Genomic DNA, 14,860 nt, shown 5'->3' with positions numbered 1-14,860 from the left:
ATGGTCAACCCTCAGGCAGATTCAGCCCTTTCTGGGGGCAGGCTGCTTTTGTCAATGCGGGTCAGTGCTGTCTATACTTGACTTTGTTGATCCTGGAGAGTCAGAAAGGTACTTTTTAAAAAATTTATTCATTGGTTCTTTTTAGTGATATGTGACAGTAGAATCCATTTTGGTACAATTATATAAGCATGGACTATATCATATTCTAGTTAGGATCCCATTACTGTGGATGTACGTGATGGTGGGATTCCCTGTGATGTTTCCATCTCTGTATGTAGGAAAATTATGTCAGATTCATTCCACCGTCTTTCCTTTTCTTATCCCCTCTCCCTCCATTTCCCATTGTCTAATCTACTGAACTCTCAGAGAGCTCATTGGAGAACTGTAGACCTTGGCAGTCACCTCTGAGTTTGCACCATGCTTCTCTCCTGCCACAGTCTCATGGCCCTCCCCGTGGGCAGGTGGTATCTTGTCCACACCCAAATCAGGGCTGACCCTCTGTGCCAGCTGGGTCTCAGATATGAAACTACCCAGAACAACAACAAGATGAGGCAGAAGCACTCAGCCAGGCTCAGACAAAACCAGCTTGATTCAGGGTCTATGAGGGACACCTGCTTAGCATGCTTGGTCTCAGAGGAAGGAAAGCGAGAGTCCACTGATGTGGGAGAGGTGACAGTGAAAAGCAGAGCTGTCTACTATCATTTGTGCTCTTTAAAGTCCCTGCAAATATCAGAAGAATGTTAAACCTACGTATATTAATTATCTACTCCTCTTCCCCACAAGGGCAGGAAGCCACCTATTTCTCCCCAAATATAATGAAATTCTGCATAAAGTACATAACAACAGTAACAGATATTTGGATAATTATCCTCTTATGATTAGCATTCCTACAAAACGTATTTTCTGCAACATTTTCATATTTACTTTATCTCATCTGATTCTCCAACTCTGAGAGATTGGTAGGCATCGCTCTTCCAATTTTTATATGAGGAAACAGAATCAATCAATAAAGTGTCAGCTAACTTATAGAGAAAGTACATAGTATGTGTCAGACATTGTTCATGGTTTTTTGAATATCTAGATTTATTTAATCTTTATTACAACGCTGTGAAATGAGTACTATTATTATTCCTGTTTTGTAGATGAATAAACTTGGGCCCAGAGAAGATTAGTAATTTACCCTGGGTCACATGGCTAATGGATCAAACAGAAAGAATTTGAACTCAGATGGACGGCCTCTAAAGCCTGACTCAGAATCACACAGCTGAAAAGAGGTGAAACTAGGATTCAAACCTGGGCCCATCTAACTCCAAATCCTGTGTCTACTTGGGAAGAGTAGCTCATGTCTGGATGCTCAACATGGGCCTGTTCTAAGCCCTTTCCATCCACTAATTTATTTAATCCTCAACATTTAGCAGTTGAAGAATCAGAGCCACAGAAGTAAAGGAACTTGGTTAGTAAGCTAGCAAGTGGCAGTTTGAACCGAGAGCCATGATTCTTACTAGCTCACTAATAGCTGTCTCCCCTGCAGCTTACCCAAACCTGGTCACACAGGAATAAAAGCCAAATTGCTGGTCAGTGGAGTTTTGCATCCTTTGCCTGGTGTGAGTGTCACAGGAGAGTTTCTATCTGTGCAAAGTCTGGAGTTTCCAGGCACTGGTAGCCCTGTTTACTCTGCTGAGCTGTTTGCTCTGTGGGGACAAAAGTTGACAGTGCCATTCACTGTGTGGCTTTCCATGCATCTGGGAGCCTTTCTGGATCTCCTGTCACATGGAGAAAAGGAAGACAGAGGCCTGGGCCTGGGGGGCACTGGCAGAGATGTCTCTTCTCTGTGTTGCCCTGGGTGCTCTCGGTTTGCCTGGCTCCAGGTAAGTGATGATTATGAATGCCAGAACCCAGAGCAGGGGACACACAGCCTCATAATGCTGAGCGACTCTTTTTTGCCGCATGTCTCTGGGCTGAGGAGCATCCCTTGAAGCAATTTGCATGCTTCTCATAAAATAGTATCAATGATTCCCTTCAGATTATTGTGGAACCAAGTAACTGGCTTCAACAAAGGTTCCTGTTGAGAAAGTGACATGTTTAAATGTATTTTGTCATGCTAAGAAGAATAGGGTACTTGTTCTATATTCTGAACAAAGCTTTGGTCTGACTCTTTAGGCAAAAAAGGTTTGCTGTATGTATAAAAGGGAGTGAATTCATCTGAATGATTTTAACATATGAGAGTGACCCACTGGACCTGTTTACAGACCCAGTCTTTGGGTTCTCAGGTCCCCACCCCCCACCTCTCTTGCTCTCTCTTACACATTCCAGACATTTCCAGCTGTTAAATGCTAACTGATTTATTTCATTAGTAGAATTCAGGAGCTCAAACTTGGGCTCCCGTGAAAGAGGACCCATGGTTTGGCAATTTGAGGACCCTCCTAGTTCAGGAGAAGCCCCTGTTATGAGATACTGAAGCACTCAGGACCCCAGGCCTCCTCGTGAGCACTCCTACAGACAGAGATCTGTTAATGCCATTCCTTTTACTTATTCCAAAGCTGCGACCTGAGCATGCGCCCTCATTTAGTGAGAGGAGTGCCAAGTTCCCCTGTTGGACACTCCCTCTGGATGAGCTCTGCTGCCTGCTCAGCCCCGTTAGGCACCACACCTGAGACCAGGACTGTGAGCCTTCACCACCCATTGCACACTCAAATAGACTGTTGGAATGATCAAGGCTCACAGCTTGGCTAGCATGAACAGAGAAGCCTGCAGGACCCAAGGGATTGTATCTGGAGCAGGGCTCCTTGAGAAACCACCATAACCTTACCTACAGCATCGGGCCCTGTGCACAGCCCCTTCTAGGGCTCCAAGGATATGAAGAGGAACAAGACACAACAAACTTGTGTCCCCTTGAAGAATACGAATATGTGAGCACTCACTCCCTGTCCTGCTGCACGAGGTGGTAGAGGACCACACAGGAAACAAGAGAGGGAGTGACCAGCTCTACTGGGCATGGGGTCTGGGAAAGGGGAAGGGTATGCCAGGCAGAGGAACAGTATAAGCAGAGGCATGGAGGTGTGAGAGAGCCTCGCTTGTTCCAAGCATCCAAGTGTATTTCAGTAGCTATGAGCATAGAGCAAGCTGGGAGCAACAGGGGAGGAATGACGTAGGAATAAGCAGGGGTCTGACAGCAGGCAGAGTTGGGGGACACTGAGTGCCAGCTAAGAAGCTTGAACCTATGGTGTAGGCAGTGGGGAACTTAGTGAAGGGCAAAGCCATCAGAGTTATAATTAGGGAGGTTCCCTCTAAGGTAGGGAATGGAGGTCTGAGGGGACAGTGCATGCTGGGAGACTTACTGAACCTCACAGCGGTGTCACCAGGGGTGTTATTTCTTATTCGCTCTGTGTGGAAGAACAGACTGACTTCAGAGGAGGAGGGGTTCACCCCTATGCAATGACCCCTTACCTGGACCCAGGTTTAAGGTTCTCACCTTTACCTGTGGCTCCAACCCTGCAGTCCTGGAACCAGTGTGTATTTGAATTTCAGACACCAAAGCAGAAAAAAAAAAAAAGGTATTTAGTTCTGGAGCAGATAATGCTCCTTCATTTTAGCTAAGAAATCTCCTTCATTTTAACTAAGAAAAATTTTCATTTTTATTTACCTTTGTAACCAGGTCACATGGTCATAAGACCCATTGATTATTGCTGATGGCCACTGTGCCAGGCAATTTCACACATGACCTCTCATCCCCACAGCTGCTCCAGGGAGGTGCTATTGTCCACAGTTTTACAGAGAAGAAAACTGAGGCCTAGAGAGAGGCATTAGCTGTTCCAGGGTTACTTCCTAACGACATAGTGGAAAATGGATTCAAATCCAGTTTCAGGGGCATCAGTTTCCAGAGCCCCCATCTGCTCTCTGCATTTTTCTACTGCTTACTCGTGTACTTTCCCTCTCCACCTGCCTGGTGTAGCAGACTTGCTGGACTCTCATGTCAGCTCTCTATTTCTGGGCCATACATTTGTTGCCTTGAGATGTTGCTTTAAATTTTGTGTCTATAACAGCAAAGGAGAGAGAGAAAAGAAATTGAAAACCTGCCACCCAGAAGCTGCCCACTTCTAGCAGAGAGGAAGGATGTTGTTTGCAAAGGGGATCCAGCAGCCTAACAAATTGTGTGTGACAAGAAAGTTGTTGTGTCAGGGCATTTCTACAGAAAGCCAAAAGATATTGATGCACCCCCTCCATATAAGCTGATGACTTGAAATTTACTGCTGACCTAATCCCGCTCTACTTGATGGATCCATCTTTATTTTGATCAGAGATACCTGTTAGAAAGAGAGAGGGAGACCTGGGCCCAGTGAGATATGTCATAATGCTGGCAATGGCATTCCATGCACCCTGAGAAAAGGAAGACCCTTGCCAGCTCTTACGTAAGGAGCACATGTTCAAGATATTTTTCAAGGGTGTTTATCGTAGCATTTCTTGCATTTGCAAAAGCACTGAGAAAATATAAATGATCCTCAAAAAGAAAAAAGAATAAACTAAAAGCCATAGATGTCCCAAGATAGAATGCCCAGATAAAAGAAATGAAATAGATCTTATGGAGCACCCTAGAGAGGCCTCACAAAGGCATCATGGATGGGCAGAAGCAAGTTGCAGAATCCCATGCACAATATGAGGTGAGCAAACCAAAGCAATATTAATATAGAGTGGATATTTGTGGAAATATTTAAGACACTGAAAGGATCCACACCAAATTTTCATAATGGCCCTCTCCAAAGAGGAGAGAAAAAGAACCAGAGCTAGCATAAAACACACGTATCCAATTTATAGGGATTTACATGTTAAAACAAAAGACTTAAAGCCAGTGTGCCAAAAAGTTAGCAGCTGTAAATCTGAATGTGAGTACCTGGGTGGTTTTCATTCTATTGTTTGTACTTCTATATGCGTGTTTAAATTTTCAGAGTTATGTATATACAGAGGATTTTGAATGACCTAAGTCAAACCAGTTGGTTAAAATGTCCTTCCGGCTTGTTTCCATAGACATTCATAAGGGTGAAAGGCAAGTGTAATCTTACTAAGGTCCCAACTGGACCCCTCCTTTATGGGGTTTCATGCTATTCCCAGGAATTAAAGACACAATTGAATGCTGTCTTTTCTTTCGGATTTGCATTTTGTAGCACTAACAAACCACATGCATCTTATCTAATGTAATTCACAAACATACTATTTATGCTGCTGATTACTTCATTATATTGCCACTCCATAATGAAAATTGGGTGCAAACATGAGAGATCTGGTGCTTATAACAACTCCTTACCCAGTTCCTTCTGTAAGTGATCAGCTTGCCCATTAACAGGCTTTCAAATCTCAGGGAGGAAAATAATTGTGACTTTTAATAGCTAGTGTGTACATTCCTTACTCACTCAGTCTTGACTGTGGCTCAGAGTTAGTTTGGTTGTTGCAAAAAACCACAATGTAACTGTTTTGTAGTTGAAATAGGAAGAGGGTACCCTGCAGAGCTGTCAAATACATACTTAAGAGAAGCCAAATCACAGACAATATTGTTTTGTCAAACGTGGGCAAATTAGTAGATAGGAGCCCATTCTGAGACCCCCCACTGGCTGTGCAGCATCCAGCCTCCAGTAACCATTTTAAAGTATCCACCTGTGGTTTCCAGTAGTCTTTGACCTTTTGTTAAAGATCCAACTTTACTAGGCAATTGATTTTTGCTGGTCTCTGGGGCAGTCATGGAGATGGATTTCACTGTACTTAATATTACCCTCTTTTTAGGGCTTTTGCCAAGTGAGAATGTATTGTTAATGACCTTGTCTGGAGTGACACCTGTGTATGAGATAGTGGAAGTGTGATCCTCTCCCTAATGACTCAATCTTGGACATGGGAATGAGAGGTTGGAGGGGATGGCTGGAGGGGATGGCTGGAGTGGACGCTGGGCCCCTTTCCTTCCAGACAGCATGGGGCAATTGGCATAGCTCATGTGCTGGAGCCCAACAGACCACTGCTCACAATCCAGCAACACTGTATACCAGCCTGCCACCGTCCCTCAGGGCCATTTCCCACATATGCCCAGGTGCTGGTGTTCTGTAGCTGCCTTCTAGCATTGCTGTGAGGATCGAGTGAGAAAGCCTGTGTGAAACGCCTGGCCCGGCATGTGACACACATGTCTTGACTGCCTAGCACATCTTTGTTGTTTTGGTTTTTTCCTGTCGTCTTCTTTTCAGGTTTGAAAAGGAACACAAATTAGGAAGAATCTTATGATGTAATACTGTCTTTCACTTGGGAAGAAAAAATCCTAAGGCACCCATTATTACAGATGGGGCCATTGGAGGCTCATGCAGAGTAATAACAGGCGTGTTCATTCACCCTTGTCCCGGTTTGTCCCAGGAACTCAACAAAAGCTTTAGGCCTTATCTTGCGATGTCCTTTAGGTCTTCTGTCGTTTGACGGCTCTGCAGACATACTGTCTCTCATCTGCCCCTTCATCCCCTGACTCACCTCCACAGGCTCCCGAGGACCTTGACTGTGACAGCCAGTCCCCCCTGGTCTGCCTTGTACAGTGACCCTCAAGGCTTGTCCTTGTTGGATTGTCTCTCAAGAGCAATCTCATCCTGTTTCACAGCTCCTCATGATCAGATGTGTCCTCGGGCACAGATCTCCCCTCCTGAGTTCCCACCCCACAGAGGAACCGTGTGCTGAATGTGTCTGTGGTAATGTGCCTTGAGAATCTGGAATTCCATACACCTCTGCCATATTCCCCTGAACTTCTCCTTTTCTCCTGCTTTACCCCTCTGCCTACACACTCACCCTGGAAACCAGCATCAGCCTAAGCTCTTTCCTGTCTCAACTCCTCTGCCCCGTCCAATGATCCAGTACTCTCTACCCATTCCACCTGATACCTGTCCAGCCCACCCTCTCTCCCCGGCTGCTGCTGCAGCTCAGGTTCACACCACCCACTGGCATCCTCACCCGCCTCCCGGCTGCAACCCAGCTCTCTCTACCCCCACCAAGCCTGCACAGGTCCTCAAGCATGGCTCTAGCCATAGGGACTGCATGCTCTGAAACCTTGCCTATAGGGTAAAGCTCCACAGAGCTAAGACATGTGACATGTGTCTTACTCTAGGACAAACTGAGTTCCAGAAGGCAGAGTCTGTGTCCTATTTCTCTGTATCCCTCATAGCACAATACCCTGAATATTATTTGTCCTCTACAAATATTTCTTAGACATGAATTGGCACCTCAAAGACCTTCTAGTGCAAACCTCTCATTTTCAGGAGAATAAAACAGAGGCTTAGAGATGGAGAGTGAATTGCTGAGGATCACATCTAGCTATCTTCTGGGTACTTTGGAGTTTGTAAAGTGCTCTCCCATACACTATCATTTTTATTCCAAGAAATAACATTATGAGATAGACATGATTAACCCCATCATATAGATGAGAAAAGTAAAGGTTATACCAGTTGAAAATCCAGCCTGAGATCACCCAAGTGCTTAATGGACTGTCTTTTGATTCAAGTTCAGTACTCTTTTGTCCACAGCTAGCCATAATGTCAGGAATTTACTGCATGTTCAATAAATATTTATTGGATGAATTAGCCTATACTGGATAATCAACTAATAGCCTTGCACATGTGAACAAATATATATTTACTGAGTGGATGGACAAATGGCTGGAGGTGTATGAATTCCCTTCTATACTTAATGCTGTTCTTTTATAATGACTTTTTTAGAGGTGAAAGGTTGTGTCCCTTTGAGTCAAGTACAGTCAACAGGAGCCTTGCTAAGAGCAGACAGACGCGGAGTGTGGATGTCCCCCTGATGCCTATTGATTGTGAACTGTCCAGCTGGTCCTCTTGGACTGCCTGTGACCCCTGTCAGAAGAAAAGGGTAAGAACCCAAGCCATGGGGAGAGTTAAGCTTCCTGGAGCCCTCGTCCTCCACAAAACTGGCCGAGGAACCGCACTCGGTGCCTGGTACATAATAGGCCCTCAGGAACATTGGCTGATTGAGTCCACAGGACTTTTCCCTTTGAAAAGTGAAAGCAATCAGAACCTTTCTTTGGTCCTTTGATATTTTCCAAGCACATCTATCCTTGCAGATTCTTGGTTAGACTTCCTGTCTCCAACCTGCTCTCTCCATCCATCTTTCATGGTACAGCCAGGAAAAGCTAAGTCTGAAAACCATTCCAAGTCTACACCGTAGCCCTGAGGATCAGGACCCAACTAGTGTTAACCTAACCTGTCCTGTATCTCCTGCAGTATCCCCCCTGGAACATGGGCATTCCTGCTACCACCCCACTCTCTGTGCTTCTTTCATGCTGCTTTTCCAGCCAAGAGTGGCACCCCTCATGTCCTTCACTGGCAAGCACCTGCTCATCATTTGAAATTCTTCTCAGGGCCGCCTCTTCAGAGAAGGCTTCCATGACTGCTCCTCAGTCTCACCTCCAGTTAGACAGAGCAACCTTTCCAAGCATCAGTAAGTCCTGTTACCCTGTGTCCTGGCACTTTTCACACTATGGTATTCATTATTTACTTTCACTAAGCAGTAAACTTGTAAAGACATATTCCATTCTGTGCCCCAAGTGGGCATTCCAGTGTCTGCAAATAGCTGCTTCCTAAATATTTGTTGGAGCTCATTCTGTTTTGTGACATCTTTGCAAGGGAGCAGGGATGGTTGTTATCCTTTTGGTTAGACTGACAGTTAGACAGAGGTTCATCAGTAAGTGACTTGTTGGGGTTCCCTAGTAGTCAACACAAACCTTTAATTCAGGTCACTGGATCCTTGTCTATGGTTCTCCCTTGAAACCACATTCCCTGCGGTGTTTGCCTTTCAGCCTCCCTTGTCCTAGGAGGATGGACAGAGGATCCCAGCTCTGAGATTGTTTCAGAGTGGAGAGAATGTCACTGTGTCCCTGGCTCATTGGGAAACCAAGCCTGACATGGATAGCACTCTAAAGAGGCTGTGGAAGTAGGCCTGAGAAAATTACGCAGTTAATTGGATCAATGGGGAGAGCCAGGCAGGATCATTCTGTTCCCAGAGTAGGTTTTCTTGTTGAAGTTATCAACATTGATCCAATTATCTGGATAATTGCTTCATCGGCTGCATAAACTAGGAAGACTCCGCATGAGCCAGCCAGCCAGAGCTCCACATTCCAAATTTGCTGCAGACTCCCCTGGCCAGACCTCATTCCTAGCTGCAGGGTCACCAGCTGCGGGGCTTGACAAAACCTCTCAGCCTGGTCTCGAGGTGTACTCCTTCCATCATTTCCACCCTCCTCTGACCCACTTGGCTTTCTGTGAGCATGGTTTTATTTTATGCTTATTTGCGAATTGACATTTAATATTTGTACTTTTATGGAGTATCATAACTTGATGCATGTATGATAATCAAATCAGGGTAATTAGCATTTCCGTCTCCTCAGACATAATCATTTCTATGTGTTGATGTGTTGGGAATATTCAGACACTTCTCCCACAGATTTTTTTGAACTGTAGAAGTAATTGTTGTAGATGACAATCACCTATTGTGCAACAGGACCATAAAACTCCTTCCTCCCTCTGTGTTTTGTACCACAATCCATCCTCTCTTATTCCCCTCTCCTCTACACTCTCCAGTCTTTATTCTACCCTCTATTTTTAGCTTCCACACATGAGTGAGAACATGTATCTATCCTTCTGTGCCTGGCTTATTTCACCTAACCTAATGTCCTCCAGTTCCTTCTATGTTGCTGCAAATGGCAGGACTCCATCCTTTTGATGGCTTAATAATATTCCATTGTGATTTCACCACATTTTTGAAAATCCATTCATCTGTTGACAGACCTATTGGTTGATTCCTTATCTTGGCTATAGCAATGCAATAAATGTGGGTGTGCAAGTATCTCTTTGATATAATGATTTCCTTTTCTTTAGCTATATATGAAGTATTGGGATTGCTGGATCAGATGGTAATTTTTGAGGAACGTTCATGTTATTTTCCATAATGGCCATACTAATTTACATCCCCACCAACAGTGTCTAAGAGTTCCTCTTTTTCTGAACCCTTGCCATCTGCGTATCACCATTTGAAAAATACCTATACAGATTATTTGCACATTTTGAAGTCTTTGGGTCTTTTTTGTTGTTGAGTTATTTTAGTTCCTTACATATTCTGGATATTAACCCCTTGTCAGATGAACAAGTTGCAAGTATTTTCTTCTGTTCTGTACTTTGTCTCTTTTAACACTCTTGATTTTTTTCCATTGCTGTGAAGAAGCTTCTGAGTTTGATTATAATCCCATTTGTCTAGTTTTGGTTTGGTTATCTGTGCTTTTGAAGTCTTATTTTTAAAGAATTCTTTATTTATACCAGTGCCTTCAAGTGTTTCCCCTGTGTGTTTTCTAGTAATGTCATCATGTAAGGTCCTACTTTTAGGTCTTTGATCCTTTGTGAGTGGATTGTTGTATATGGTGAGAGAGGGGAGTCTCTCATCATTCTTCTGCAGATGTATATCCAGTTGCCCTGGCACCATTTTGCTAAAAAGATCTTTCTCTGGTGCACACGTTTGGTGCCTTCAGTTGACTATGAGTATGTGGACTCATTTCCAGATTCTCTGCTCTGTTGGTATATGTGTCTGTTTATGCCACACCCATGCTGTCTTGTTACTATAGCTTTATGGTGTGTTTTGAAGTCAGGTATTGCAAGGCTTCTAGCTTTTATTCTTTTCACTCAGGGTTACTTTGGTTATCTGGGGTCTTTTGTGATGCTACATACATTATGTAATGTTTTTCTAGTTCTTTAAAGAACATCATGGGCATTTTGATTGGGATTGCACTGAATCTGTAGGTCACTTTGGATAGCATGGACATTTTATCAGTATTAATTCTTCCAATCCAGGAACATGGGATGTTTTGTGTCCTCTTGTAATTTTCAATTTTGTGTCTTTTTATAATATTTATTATAGATATATTTTACTTCCTTGTTTAAATTTATTACTAGGTATTTTATATTTTGTGGATAGTGGAAATGATTGCTTTTAAATTTATTTATTAGAGGATACAAACGCTGCTGTTTTTTTGTATGTTGACCTGTATCCTATAACTTTACTGAGTTTATCAGTTCCGACAGTGTTTTGGTAGAGACTTCAGGTTTTTCTAGATATAACATCATATCATCTGCAAACAGATCATTTGACTTCCTCCTTTCCAACTTTTATTTTTTTCTTTTGTCTCACTGCTCTGGCTATGACTTCTAGTACTATGTTGAATAGGAATGGTGAAATTGGACATCTTGTATTGTTCTAGTCTTAGAAGAAATGCTTCTAGCTTTCTCCCACTTAGCATACTGTTAGCTGTGGGATTGTCACAAATGGCCGTTCTTGTGTTCAGGCATATTCCTTTTCTGGATCTGACTTGTTGAGAATTTTTTTTTTCTCTCACAGACTTCTTTGCAAGACTTATCTCTGTCCTGACAGGCTCTGCCTTCTAGGAAGGACAACCCTCTGGAAATCCAATGGAGCATGGGTGAATGATTGTCCATATTTATTTTTTTGGATTTCCATAGCCACAAGTTCAGATGCCATATAAGGAACAATTAAGCCTTATTAATGTCATTGTGCAGAGAGGAGAGAGGTGCTATGTTATGGTTTGGATATGAGGTCTTCCCCCAAAACTCACGGGTGAAACAATGCAAGAAAGTTTGCAGATGAAATGATGGGGTTATGAGAACCTTAACCCCATCTGTGAATTGTTCCCCGGATAGGGATTAACTGAATGGCAACTGTAGCCAGGTAGGGTGTAGCTGAAGGAAGTGGATCATTGGGAGACATAACTTTAGGGTTTATATTTTGTAAGTGCTGAGTTTAGTCTCTCTCTCTGCTTCATGGTGTGATATCTTGAGCTGCTTCCCTCCACCACACTCTTCTGCCATGATGTTCAGTCTCACCTTAAACTTCAAAGAATGGAGTTGGCCATCTATGGACTGAGACCTTTTTCTCCTCTAACTGTTCTTGTCAAATCTTTTAGTCACAGCAGTTAAAAAAAAAAAAAAAAAAGCTCGCTAAAACAAGCTGCTCTCCTGGTTTACCCCTCTTTTGTACACAATCTTGATTCCAACCAACATTTGGAAACCAGCCAAATCTGATAACTCTCTTCCTCTTTTAAGTCCATATTACGAGGCTGGTAAGATGATTTACCTGCCCCTGCCTTGTGTCCCTCCAGCTCTCCCCCTCTCCCTCTTGCTCTCTTCTCCCCAGTCACAATGGATGTTTGGCTCTGCTTTGTCTCTTGTTCGTTTGTTTTGTCTCTTGGCTTTGGTCCAGCTATTCCCTCATCCGGGTTGTTCTCCATCCTCACATCCACTCTCCGTGTCTGCCTGATACTCCTCCTGGAGTTTGCAGGAAAGAATCACGTTTCAGCCTGGATGTCACTTATTCTAGAAGCCCTCCACCATCCTCTGAGTTTGCACTGGGGATTCCACGTGAGCATAGAAAGCACTTGGTATTCCCCCGTCATATTCCCATTACACCGTGTTGTCACTGTTAGGGGCCGATCACCACCATCATCATGGTGCCAAAGGCAGGTCAGAGGACATCGTTATGATTAAAAACCAACCAACCAGCAAGCAAGGAAAATGACATCTACCCTTTTAAACAAATAGGTCAATCAATATTTTTTGAATGAATGAATAAGAAGGTAGACATATAGCAAAATTGGCTGCTATCATTAATAGTAAAAGAAAAAAAACATTAATAATAAAAGACAAACATAATGAGATCAAAACTATACATTAAGTTTAAACTCCATAACTGTACATTTAGGTAATTTATTATTCCCAGCTTACAGATGAGTAAATTGAGATCCACACAGATTAAGTTACTTGGCTGATACCACAACTAGAAAGTTCCAGCCAGTTGGGACTGCAAAGCCGGTAACTTTTCATTTATAACATATTGATGCCTTAAGGAATAAATGAGTATACGTTAACCCACTTAAGTAATTAAACTGAGTTTATGTTTTGTTATTGAACTAGATTCGTGAATCCACTTACTAACTTTTGTTTCTAAAGCCTATGCCTTTTCTAATTCAGCAAATCTTGAGAGATCACTGCAGAAACAGATTCAAGGCAAGGCACCCACCCTTAGAGAGTTCGAAGTCCAGTTGGAGGAAGACTCAGGTGAAGACATCCTTAGGGATATACAGTGGGGGATGTGCAAGGGCAGGGAGAGCAGTGAGGAGATGAGCCCACCTCCTGGCTGGGGACCCCTCTGCATACAGCCTCCCTCATCTTCTGAGGTCCCTGAGTCCTGCTCTTTTTTGCTACAGTACAGGCATGCCTACCTCCTCCAGCCCGCTCAGTTCCATGGGGAGCCGTGCGACTTCTCTGACAAGGAAGTTGAAGACTGTGTTACCAGCAGACCATGCAGAAGTCAAGTGCGATGCGAGGGCTTTGTGTGTGCACAGACTGGTACAAAAGGGCATGGGGGCAGGTGGGGAAATCTGGAGAAGGAGACGAAGGCTCATGAGATGGAGGGACAGGCTATGAGTAGTGCTCATGACCAGCGTCATGGAACAGGACAGGAGGACTCTTTGTCCTCCAATATCCAGTCTCCTTTTACATGGATTATTTCTTTTTTTTTTAAGAGAGAGGGAGAGAGAGAGAGAATTTTTTAATATTTATCTTTTAGTTTTTCGGCGGACACAACATCTTTGTTAGTATGTGGTGCTGAGGATCGAACCCGGGCCGCACGCATGCCAGGCGAGCGCGCTACCGCTTGAGCCACATCCCCAGCCCTACATGGATTATTTCTTGAAAAAAAAAAAATTCCTATAATGTAGATGTCATTATTATCCCAATTTTACAACCTATAAAATTGAGACTCAAAGAGGTGACTTGCCCAAGATCATACAGCAGGTAAGAAGAGCTAGAGCTGCAGTTAGAAATTGGGGACTTCTATTTATATTCACTGAACTCAAAAGTATGAGTGCTAGAATGAGAAATCCTGGATGGGTCTTATTTTGACTTTGTGATCTAAGAGAGGTCACTTAACATTTTTGCACTTGGGTTCCGTCAATAGAAAATCAAGGGAGATGCTAATACCTTACCAGTCTTTTATAAGCATCCAGGGACATATTGGACATAAAATTTATAGACTGTCAGCTCTGCTAGCTCTCCCAGAGCCCTGAGGTTGGGCACAATGTGGCCAAACCTGAAACAATTAAGTTGAGTGATCAGCATTACTTTTCTCTGAAAAGCATCTTTGGAAAGATTGGCCCAGTCACTTATATTTCTGCATCACCAAGTCCAAAATAATCTCCAACATGATATGATCAGTAAAAAAAAATTCTTGATTATTATAAAGAAGGAAAGAAAATAAGCAGGACAGATGGACAAAAAGAAGGAAGCTACAAATGAGTATTAATCCACTGCAGAATTAAGTAAACACTTGTCATTCCAACTTAACTAATTTAATTCATTCAAATAAATATAGGTCTCTGGCAAAAATAAGGGCTGTTTGACCTAAATTATCTAGATGGGAGTTGCAACTCTCTATATTCACTGTACCCAAGTGGATTGTGCTTCAAGATCTTTCAAAAAAAAGAGATAGGGATTCTTAGAGCAATTTCGAGGGCTTATTGCAAATGCAAAATTCCATCTAATAAATCTGGTAGACTTTTTTACAGTGTATCTATGGACTCATTATGGCCAGTGTTCCATGATTCTGGCCAGAGTCATAATGGTTATTCGTGCAGGCTTTAGTTTAAATGATTGTAAGAAAGATTTGAAGACCAGATTGTTATTTTTCTGCCTTTAACATCCCAAGAACATTGTTTAAAAATGACCTCATACATCTAAGGAAACAAGGCCACCTATCTATCTTATGTGCT

At 43.0% G+C, this 14,860-nt stretch overlaps 1 protein-coding gene across 1 annotated transcript in view; it reads left to right on the top strand.

The window, feature by feature from the left end:
• The first annotated feature begins 1,698 nt into the window (after positions 1 to 1,698).
• Positions 1,699 to 14,860, top strand: part of C8b (complement C8 beta chain) — a 35,429-nt gene continuing 22,267 nt past the window's right edge. The window contains exons 1-3 of the mRNA XM_046451015.2: positions 1,699 to 1,868; positions 7,728 to 7,884; positions 13,298 to 13,439. Coding sequence (XP_046306971.1) covers positions 1,771 to 1,868; positions 7,728 to 7,884; positions 13,298 to 13,439 — 397 coding nt within the window. The 5' untranslated portion in view covers positions 1,699 to 1,770. The remainder of the gene's footprint in view (positions 1,869 to 7,727; positions 7,885 to 13,297; positions 13,440 to 14,860) is intronic.

This window comes from Marmota monax, unplaced genomic scaffold (genome assembly GCF_021218885.2).
Source record: "Marmota monax isolate L192 unplaced genomic scaffold, Marmota_monax_Labrador192_F-V1.1 WCK01_AAM20220418_F8-fsc00023, whole genome shotgun sequence".
Lineage (NCBI taxonomy): Eukaryota > Metazoa > Chordata > Mammalia > Rodentia > Sciuridae > Marmota > Marmota monax.
The sequence above is the reverse complement of the archived record's forward strand: the minus strand, read 5'-3'. Positions and strand labels throughout refer to the sequence as shown.